An 11,923-nucleotide genomic window follows, 5' to 3' on the forward strand; every position below is an offset into this window, starting at 1 on the left:
TGCCTTGCCACCACCCTCTATGGCACATTTCCTTCACAAAAGTTTTTTAAAATGTTATCCCAAAATATCCTTTCCCACCCAGCCAGTCTGCCTGCCTGCTTGCAGTGTAAAAATGTTGGGATAGGTGTAATACCTAGTTGACACATCCCATCACTCCTGTCAAGCTGGGCGGCTGGGAGCATCTGTGTGGAAGGGGCAAGAGAGAGAGGGAAAGGAGGAGACAGAAAAAGAAGTGGAAGAGAGGAAAGAGAAGAAGAGACGGGGGGAGGAGGCAGAGAAGAGAGAGGCAGAAGGGTCGAGGATAAGGAGGAGGAGGGAGGTGAGACATAAGTTAATTTGACAGACAGCATTCAATCACAAGCAAAAAGTTAGTGTGTAGTGTGACTGGTGTGTTGATTGTAATTCAGATTCCCAGGTGAAATGTGGCTTTAGGAAGGCAGTAGAAGTGAACTGTGTTGCAATGAAGTATTCCACCTATAGAGGGTGCATGTAGGTAGAGGAGAAAAATTAAGCCAGTCCACCCGTAGGTGTAGCAAGCCAAGGTAAACCTTATATAAGGAAAGTTAGCGTTATGGATGACCACTGCATTATTGTTGTAAAACCACAGTTACTCTCTCAGTCATGATCAAAAATCAAATCACCCCAAAACCAAAAATACATATTTTACCTCTCACCTGTAAAGTTACTTATCAATCTTGATTGTTTTGGTGTGAGTTTTGGAGAAATCAGCTGTCAAGATGTCTGCCTTCTCTCAAATATAGAACCAGATGGCACTGTGCTCGTGGTGTTAAGTGTCAAACAGCAATGTCTCTCGCCAGAAATCATGACCTGGTTACTCAAGATAATCCTCAGAACTTGTTGTAGAACTATGTCATGAAGGAACCATTTTCTTTCTGTTGATTGTCTTGAGTATCCAGGTGATGATTTCTAGAAAGAGACATTACTGTTGAGTTTTTCAAATGTATTTTTGGCACTTTGAGTACCACAAGCAGAGTACCATCTGGTTCTTTATTTGAGAGAAGGCAGATATCTCTATGGCTGATCTCTCAAACAATCAAGATGAATAAATGCATTACAGGTAAGAGGAAAAAATGTGCATTTTTGATTGTGGGATGATCACTTAAATATTTAAAAAAGAGCCTTTAGCAAGTTGTGAAATTAACTTGATACAATCTAATTTCCTGAACTGAAGTAACAAATTCATAAATTGCAATGTGAAGCCATTTTTCACCAACCAGACTTCTATTAATTAAAACCCCTATACTTATTTTAGAGTAATGCAAAATATTCCAGTATCTTATTGTTTAAAGCTTTAGCCACCATTCTCCACATAGGCAACAAGCACACAGCACTATCACTAAAAGGAAATGCACTTAGCAAGAAACACATGATTGTACAAGTTTTTATGCCAGGGACTCAAGCTTAATACATCTGAGCGTCACAGGTCAGACTTCTCCCTCCTAAGACGGCCAAACATTTTAAAAGCTGACCAACTCATATTACCCCCCTGCACCACTGATACTTGCATGTTTACTGCCCTGCATGTTTAGAAAAGTAATGCTCCTTTAGATTTTTACTGAAGCTTCCACATTAAACTCCACAACCTAGGCAGTTGTCCATCTCTCTTGAAACCAACTGTTCTCCAGGTCAAACTTTATTTTTCTATTTTTTAGGTCCTTGCTAAAGAATTAAATGATGAATTCACTTATTAAAGTATATTCGGCTAATGAGGATCAAAATACACCAGAACATTGTGACATGATGACAAAAAAAGTCAGTTTTTCGCCCTACAAGTCATTTACTGGCCAATGAATACTGCACACAGCACATGAAAACAGAGCACATTATTGACCTCAGAGCTCAGCTGCACTGATGCTTCAACGGTAGTGTGAGCGTTATGTGGAGTGTGAGAGAAAGTATACCACCAGCCTCTGGGTGACTAAAAGTCTGATCATGCATGTGGCAAAACCAGAAGACCCTGAAAACACACACAGACACACACACAGACACACACACACACACACAGACACACAGACACACACACAACAAAAGACAAAACAAGAGAGCTACAGGGAACTGGAGCGAGAGAAGAGAGAACTGAAACTGAGTTTATTGGACTATGTAACAGAGGGGAAATCTGCAGGTTTTATAACCATAAAAAAAACTTTTCACATTATCTAAAAGATAACACATAGAGGTTAAAAGCAAGGAGAGTCTGTGTGTGTGCGTGTATCATGGACAAAATAGGAAAAGCACTGAAGAACATGAGAGCGAGGAGGAACAAAGACTACTGCGGTGGTAATTTTAACTCATCCTAGAATATGCAGGCTGGTGGACAGAGTTGCCGCATGGATCTATAACCATGGTAACCTGATCTGTGGATCCTGTGCAGGCTCGTGCCGGGTTGTGTGGGATTCCACCGGAGGAGGACTTCACACCAGATGTTCGGGTTGGCGGATGCAACTCTAGTGCCAAATACAGTATGCGGATACACGTGTGTGAACAAAGTCCATCGCCTCCAGATGTTAGTCTATAGTTCAGTCACAAATTCCCGACTATATTAAGCCGGCAGCTGGTTTAGACATGAGTACTGTCTGCGGCAGAAGTTTCAGTTTCAGTGTCAGAATAAATACCTTACTGTAGAAATATCTAATCATTAAAAAGCCATTAATTTTTTCAGACTGAAGTCTACCAAGATAGGTGGTGAATTCCTGCCAACTTCCAGCAGTAAGTCCATTAAAAATGCACCTTTTGTCTCATAGATCTTGACTTCATACTATGAAAAAACAGCATCTTCATACTAAAGCTACAACTAAGAATGTATCTATTGTTTTATTACTGATTAATGTGATTAGATATTCTAGTGTAATTAACTGTTAAAGATACAAAATGTTAAACAAATAGTGAAAAATTGCCCATCACACTTTGTCACAGCTCAAGATGATGTCTTCAATTGCTTTTGGCTCATCAACTCTTCTTGTTTAGCAGAGCAACAGGTTCAAGACTTTTAACTGTGACATCCACCTCTGGCAACGACTGTTGCCAGCAAGAAGTATAAAAACACAGTCACTTGGCAGGTTTTTGTTCAATACTCCATGAACAATTCAAGATTACAATGCTTGGCCAGTTGCCATCTTATCCAACAAGCAAATAAGTAAACCTGCCAATCACACGTCAAAGTCTTTTCATAACTGCTGTGAAAGTGTTTGAACCTTGAAATCAAGATATAAACCAAAGCAATGTGTTTTTAAGATATGAGGAGTTGGGTGTTTGTAGGCATGCGATGAATGTACTCCAAATGTGACAGCTACCACAACAAAGACAACAAAATATGACTAGGCATATCTCACCCACAACTACACCAGTACAATGGTACGGGTTATTTCTGGCAAAGAAAATGTTCATGTTTTTGTTTGTTCCAAGGCAGTTGCCAGTTATGTGCAGAGAAAATCTGTTGAAAGCAAAGAATGATGTTACACAGTAAAAATTGAGAAGATGCATGCTGCACTTTTAATGCTACCTAATAATTTTAACGTTATAAAGGCGACTTTGTTCCTTATCTATTATTTCAGTAAGATGTCACACGGAAGTTGCAGTCCTGTATTTATTACAGACAACGTTTAAAATAATTTCTATAGGAGTTTACAGCAAAAGACGTGCATATGAGTGTGTGGGTGGGGGGACTTGAAAATAATGTTATCTCAAAATTGGGGCCCTGCTGAGAAAGTTTTGGAACCACTGCTTTTGAACATACACACGTGTGTGTTTGTGTGTAGAAGCAGGTGACACCTTACATGACGGGGTACACGTGAGGGGTTCGTATTTCACCATTAAAGGGAGAGCGGAGAGGGGATTGTAAAACGCTTGCAAGGTCATGTTTACATCGGTTAACTTCCTGTCAGTAGAGCAAAGGCGAATGGCGATAAGAGTTATCTCAAAAGCACAATTGCAGGGACAACATGTTGTGTCACAATATAAAGTGAGACCGAGTTATACAGTATGAAAGTGCTTGTAAACGTTTCAACACAGGGACAGACAATATATACCAAGGACGGACAGAAGTCTGCTTGTTTTTATCCAGCAGGTTTCACTGGTAGTAGTGCTGCAACTAAGGATTACTTTCTCCATCTCATCATTTTTTAAATTGTTTCGTATATAAAATATCAAAAAGTGGTAAAAAAAAATTGTCCTTTACAATCCCAACAGCCCAAGGGTACATCTTTCTATTATAGACACTAAAAAGCCACATATATTATACAAAAGCGGACATACATGGATCTAAACTGCAACTTGTCAAATATTGATGTTTTTGTCTCAGGTGATTGTAATTTGACTAATTTTTCAGTTGGTTGTTTTAAACTTTTGCTCTTTCTAAAACTCAAATAATGACTTTACTTTAATGCAAAAAAGAGAGCAAATGACATTAGTGGTTTCACTACACAGACACTCAGTCTAAATATAGATCATGTGGTTTTTGTGTCATATGTCACCCTTTCTGACGTGGCTTTCAGGAGCACAGAATGTGGGTTTGAACCATTAGAACACCTTTAAAATAAAGAGTAACTAAATAATGAAATCCCCTGGCGAGGTCTGAGGTTAGAACATATAGCTACAGACACCCATTTGGCCTAAATTTTTTGGTTTTATCCCCACAAGTCAAGCGGATTCCAACTTTAGACACACGTGCACACATGCACTGACACATACACAGGCACTCATTGGTTTAACATTAAATTATGTTGGCAGCTGGTCAGTGGCAATGACAATCAATAGCATCGTTCATACAGCCAAAGCTCGTAGCAAAACATCCTTTACACAACTTAAAAGAGAGCCTGCAGACGTTGGAATTTACTTGCTGATTCATGCAACCAGTAGACACCCCCCCCCCCCCCAAAAAAAAATACACAAGCACGTGTGAGCTCTTCTGGTTTTGTAACTCAATGAGGTCATCTGAGCCAGTCACTGGTTTGAATGAGCCACGTAAACTGAATGTTTTTGTCTGCGTGTTGTTACATATACCTCTGCTACTGAAATATTTACCTTTACTTGTGTTGATCAAAAACAGTTTGAATGGCTACACTATATGGCTTAAACTTAAAAACAGTGTCTTGTATATATTTTAATAGATCTTTTGTTTTTAAAACAGTTGAACATTATCATCTATTATCCATGTTCCTTTACTTGTCATTTGTTGTAATTAATTCCTATGGCTGGATGCTGTATATTTATTTTATTCTGGTTTACAACTGTTTCCCTAACTGAACTCAACAAAACATTAATCTGATCTGTTGCAATACAATTTATTTTCTCATTTGTGTCCATCAATACAATATAGTAAAATTATCTATCCACACACAAGTACATAGACAAAATAACAGGAAAAAAGCATAAAAATCTAAAAGAACAATGTACATAACAGCTGACAGTGCAGCCTCTTTTTAGGACTTCTGACAGTTTGGAGATTTACCTAACCTTTCAGTACACAAAAGCACTCATTGGGGACAATATCTATATTTGAAATGGAGAACATAAATTTAAAATTAGCTATTTACTAGTACTGACTTTCACTTCCTCTCGGTTTTTCCACTTGAATCACAGGACATGTTCGGGCAAAGACTTGATGGAGGCAGTAGCCAAAGGAAAGGCTGGCAGCAGACAGCAGCAGGATTTGCGATGATATAACTATAGACAAAGTACAAATATGACTGATTCACTTCATTATTGCACAGGAATTGTAGTCAACTTATAGATAAAAAAAAAACCCCATAAAAATACCAAAATTACCTGCTTTCTTTAGTACTTTGACACACCAGGGCCCTTACACATTAGCAGCAGGTGAACTACCATGCTGTGCTGTACAAACACATTTCTCACTTAAAGAAACCAAAGCAGCAGGAAAGACAGTTACATTTAGATCAGGGGAATAGAGATGTTCAGCCTTTAACTGCATTTCCATCCCGTTCTCAAAGCAACACCTACACCCACACAGCATGCTATCAGCAGCACATGAATGGGCGTAAAAGGTTAGACACACAAAAAAAATCTCACATTATTCTCAGACAAAGTAGGTCTACACTGTAACTGTACACGTTTCTTTTAGGTTCTTCCACCCCCCACAGTGTCAGGAATTTTTTCATCAAACCCAGCAGGGACATTTAAGACTAAAAGGTATCCATTGTTGTTCTAAGTTGATGAAACCCTATAACACTACCCAAGCCAAACACCAGCTGCTGCTCACAAAGGGGGAACCAGTTTCATTTGCTTGTACAGTAACTGCAGAGACAGATTACCTCCATTAAGCCCCTTAACACTTTCATAAAGAACAGCTAAAAATGCCTGATCTGTGATATCAAGGAGACATTGACTGTTTTTACAGCAAACAAAGTTACTCAGTTACATTAGAAGTGGGTCATCACAGACTAAATGTTTTGATTGTACTCAATTACGCGACCTAAACAGGTTACAAGTTGTATGTGCACTTTTTAAAACATATTGTAGTACTATAGAGGAAAGACACTACAGTACAGGGAAGATCTGCCCCCTCAGAAGTCACACCTACTGGCAGGGCAGCAACTAACAATTATTTCCATTATCAGTCATGTGCTGGATATTTAAAAAAAATAATAATTGGATTGAAATATCAAATGTTATGTATTGCCTGACCAACAGTCCAAAGATTTTTGGTTTACATTTATATAAAACAACCAACCAACCAACAACAACCAGAAGGTGCAACCAACATTTCGCCTTTTTGGCATGACTTGCACAATTGATCATCTAATCACACTTTGTGGAGGAGGTTTTGTGGTTCAAGTGAAGCATGTTGGTAGAACAAGACAGGACAGACAAAACAAATAAGGCTCAGAGAGATAAGGAGACATCAGTGGGTGAGGTGACTGGGTGAGACCTGTTACCAGAGTGAGGTCTGTGTGTGACTTTACTGTTATCATCCTGCATATTGAAGGTGACCCATAAGGAGTGAATGGAGACCACATTTAGCAAAACAACAGACTTTATTGTTGCGGGCCACACACACACAGAACAAATAGACAGTCACAACCTGCATGTATAGTGCAGATGATGATAGTGTTAGTTCGTGCACTTTGTGGTTGCTCCACGTCGATATGATTTCATTCGAGAAGAAGCGTATCCACTCAACCTACTTCACTTAAATTTTTTATTTGAACCACTATCATCATAAGCCTTATAAAAGCAGTCATTCAATAACAACTGCCCTGACTGGTGCAGTCCATGATCAACTTTTAGCAATTTTAGTGATATTTTAAGCCTATTTTTTAAAAGAAAGCTTAGTGGTTAGTTAATAGTTGTCAGCTACATGTTACCATCTTAGTAATTATAACACTACATGGTTTTTTATGTTAAAAACTTTACAGCTGGGAGCGCCACATACTGTACACCCATAATGTCCTTGGTTTGATAACAGTCAGGGACATTTGTCACATGACCTACCCCTCTTTCTCCCCTTTTGCCCACCTTCTGCTTTTTTATCATCCGTCCAATGAAGACAAAACTAATGAAAAGATATTGAAACCACCAAACAGACAAACAAAAAAATGTAAACTTGCAATTGTACTGAAAATGTACTATGATCTTTACAAAAACACCCTGGTATACAGCGGTTTAAAAATTAGACAACTTATAACGACCTTTAATGCACCACTTCCAGTAGGATAGAATAAAGTAGGTAAGTCAATTAGAAATGCTGTTTAGTCTGCTCCTATCAGTCCATCCATCATCTGTCATGCTGCTGATTAAATTTTTATGAAGCTTATGATATGGGTCATTTCTCAGTTCTAGCGTTTTCAAAACTGCACTGATGGCCTCAACGGAAATGCTACAACATTTAGCTGTCTGGAAGTGAGGCACAAAATCTGGGCCGTGGCTGATTACATTAGTTGATAGAGAACGATGGATACCATTGCTACAGCCAGGCATTTTTTTGCCCATTTTTTTTTTCTTTTTTAACAGGGATGATGCAGTGTAACATAGTTTCGATACAGAGTATGAATCCAATGTACAGCTCAGAGAGTTTATAGCTATTGCTAACTTTTATACTCTTGTCCCTAGTGTTGGGCTTTTTCCATGTACAGTGTAATTAAAATATACAGACTATACTGATGAGCCAAAGAGAGGTGGAAAGAGGGGGGTGTTCTATATTACATTATACAAAAGGTCTTCACAACTAATCTTATGTGTTTTTAATTATTAACCTAGCTTTTGACCATGTATTGTTTTCAATCTCGAATAATCAGCTGATTATTTTATTGATAAATTGATTAATCACTCAGTCTATAAATGTCAGAAGACGGTAAATAATACTAATCATACCAAGGAGAGCATCAAATTACTTTTTATGTCTGACCAACAGTGAAAGATTTTTATTTCATTATAACATATGTTTATCACTTTTGTTTGAGAAATGACTGCAGGATTAATGAAAGGAGTTGCAGATAATGTTTTTGCTGAACTACAATTTAAGACTATATAATTCCACATATATAATATACTACAAAGAAAATTGATGAATGATACATTTTAACAGTTTCATTTGGGTGTTCTGACTTCCTCATGGGATGTGACAATACTGTCATAACTCATAATTCACATCAAAAGATACGCAAGCGAACAATGACACAGTTCAACGTTTTTGTATCGTAACTGTAGTAGGATAGGAACAACATAAAAAATGAGCCTCTCTTAAAAAACACACAAGAACATGTCTTTATTACACTTAATCACTAGCATCTGCACCAATATATGATTAGCTGTGATCAGCAATAAATCAATAAGTGGCCCCACTGGCCTCTTCCATTCACACATCCCCACCCTTGCTTACGAAAAAATCTTTAAAATACAAAGAAAAATCTATTGAATGCTCATTTATCCACTACCTCGTTACACCAGGCCAGATGAGACCTGGCAAAAATCACTGACAGTTTTCTCTAATTTTTGAAAAGGTGCAATTCCACAAAGACCATCATCAGATGCAGCTTTAACAGAAGACACACACACACACACACACACACACACACACACAGAGCTCAGGTCATCCCCCTGTGGTTAAGAGCTATTGTAATTTTAACACAGCATACATCCTGATACTAAGAGCTGATAGCATCTTGAGAACTTGCCCTGAAGTATCAGTAGCAGCTCAGAACTGGCACTGATCCTTCTCTGATACTGTTATAGTGATGAATATAGTTTGGTTTAATACTGCTGGCTATGCTGTTCAGTCCTTGTTATGCAAGAATCATATGGTGTGCTATGCCTTTGACCGTTTAATCCCGATCTTACTCCATTTCTTTCATCGCACGCACAAACATGTGTAGCAACTAACAGCAAAAGTCCTATTACTTAAAGGAAAACTGTCAATAAAAAAAAAATAAAAAGACATATTTGTTATTACAGGGCATACCATCCGGGACTAAAATCTTACCTTTTACCACCCGCCATGCAACCGCACACACACACACACACCTTTACACAGTACAGTGGGGAGGCACAGCATGACCCAGCACTATGGTGTAATCTTAGTCACACGCTGCCTACAGCAAACAGGGCCAGGAATCCATTTCTGTGACCCAGTTCACCTCACTGTGCCTGTTCCTGCCTGGCCGAAATCCTGCGAGGTTATCCTCTGCTCTATATCCATTTACTTTAAGTCAGGGTGACTAAGGAGGAGCTATACCCGGAAAGCCTGAAAAAATACATTTTAAAATAAAAGCCCTGTTATGGTCACTATCTGGTAACTGTAAGCATTGTGCAGTTTTAGTTTCTTTTCCTAAATATGACTGACACATGCAAGAAGATCAAACTGGATGAAATTTTTATCCATCGTCATCATCTGTTGCCCGAACGGAATATTATTGTCATTAAATATCCTTGTTTTCTTCAGTGTACAGACATACCTTATCATTTTTTGTTTTTGTTCCTCCTTTTGCACTTAGTACTGCCAGACATTATGGCATCTGGGTTTTGAACTTCATCTATTAATTTTTCTGACATAATATCTTTCAGTGTGGCTTGCATCCTCGGTACAGACAGAACTTGAATTGCAACGAGGGGTTGTTTGGAGGACTGCTGCCTTAACATTGCCACCAACCCAACCCACCCACCTGATACTTAACCTTTACTTAGGACTTTTAATGAGTATCCATGTCTGCACTTGACCTGTTCTCAACAGCCAGTGATGTTGCTTTCTGTGTCCAGTGCTCCACCATCACAGTCGTGCCCAAACATGTCAGTTGCCACGTTTCCACAAAATGTCGAGCAAATTTTAAGCAAACTTTTGAAAGTTTTCAAAAAATAAGAAATATCAAAAAGCAAATCTGGTGTGTTTCCATAAACTGTTTTGAGCGAATGAACTAGGCTACGTTGAGCGTAATTTCGTCAGAGGATGACGGGGTGTAGGCTACGTGGCTACGTCACATGTGGCGTTGAAGTAAACAGAGGCTAGAGGTAAACAAACCAGGAAACAAAATGGAGAGAGGTCTTCAGGAATTACTTTCGATAGGGCAAGTTGTAATTGTCAGCTAGCATTGGCCATGTTGCATGGTGTCCGAGGACAACAAAGAAATGCAATGACTATAATGCATGCAGCAAGGGCGATAAGACGACAACAACATGGCAACAGCTAATCAGGCATGTGAGTTGAATATTCGCTACGTCAGAGATAATTTTCTGTTTCCATCAAACATTTTGCGCATTGACTCTGATTTGCAAAAGACAAAAACCACCTCAAGTGAGCATACAAACTTTTTTGCGAATTAAATGAAGTTTTTATGAATTTTGCATAAAATTTCTAATGCGATATTCTTTAAAATGCTTTATGGAAACATGGCTACTGGCTGAATCCAAATGTCCATCCTCTGGACTTGCAGACTGAGCCAGCTTAATTTCATTACAGACAGGAAGTTGCAGGTAAGGCTGGACAACCTTACATCCGGCACCTATACAATCAGCACTAGCAGCACCTTCGGATTCCCGCTGTCTCTACAGCTCTTCTCCATTTTCATCACAACTGCACCTCTGAGATCTCTTCTGACAAACTCCCCAACACTCACTGGTCCCCACCTGACACAGTGATGAGTCTGCATTAAGAGTAGAGGCTAACCAGGAAGTTGACACCACTGCCAAGGAGCAAGTTTGATTTATTGAGATACCTGTCCTGTGTAAAACCTGAAACCTCCTTCCCATGTTCAGCTTTTCAATATTTGGCTCCATTTATGATTTACTGCCTTTTAACCCTTATTTTTTACCACTGGTATAGCTTTATGCTTGTTTTGGCATGTCTGTACAGAGAACTGTTCCACAGTTGTTTCAATTTGAGGTGTAGTGTTGTCTGCAGTAACTGCACCTACTGCCTGTGCACTATTATTGCCATTAGCGTTTGACTTTTTGTACAACAGTAGAATTCAATCAAGCTGAGACACGGAAAAACCTTGGTCTTGCTCTCACACACCAGCTTGCCACAATTCAGGATACAAATTCAGGTCCTATGCAAACTGCAGGCACAGGTGCAATGCAAAATGCTCTGCCTGCAGGAGTGGTGCTGTGTACACTGATTTTACTGCCACATTAACACTCAGCATGGGCTCACTTAATGTAATTGGAAAAAATCCCACTATGTCTTCATACATTTAATTTAAAAATAAACCACAAGACGGCCACATGTGGATAGGACTTTATGTAAAATGCAGCTGAGCAAATTTTAGACTAACTTCTTGTTTACACTTTGCTTTATTTGCTATGAATTAAAAAAAAAAAAATGAAGAAATACAAAAACAAACGTCGCAAAAAGGCAATCGATAAAAACAAACAAACACTTAAATAACTGGTTTGAACTCGCATCTTGATAAACTACAAGCTTACAGTCACGTGCGTCACTTGCATGCATAAAATG

At 38.7% G+C, this 11,923-nt stretch overlaps 1 protein-coding gene across 3 annotated transcripts in view; it reads right to left on the bottom strand.

Moving 5' to 3' along the window:
• Positions 1–11,923, bottom strand: part of slc23a2 (solute carrier family 23 member 2) — a 36,542-nt gene that overhangs the window by 20,184 nt on the left and 4,435 nt on the right. The window contains exon 2 of one of the 3 annotated variants that reach the window (XM_073466101.1): positions 134–182. The exons of the other annotated variants lie outside the window; for them this stretch is intronic. Within the exon in view, the coding sequence (XP_073322202.1) occupies positions 134–182 (49 nt within the window). The remainder of the gene's footprint in view (positions 1–133; positions 183–11,923) is intronic. 3 annotated transcript variants of the gene reach the window in all.

This window comes from Pagrus major, chromosome 5 (assembly GCF_040436345.1).
Source record: "Pagrus major chromosome 5, Pma_NU_1.0".
NCBI classification, from domain to species: domain Eukaryota; kingdom Metazoa; phylum Chordata; class Actinopteri; order Spariformes; family Sparidae; genus Pagrus; species Pagrus major.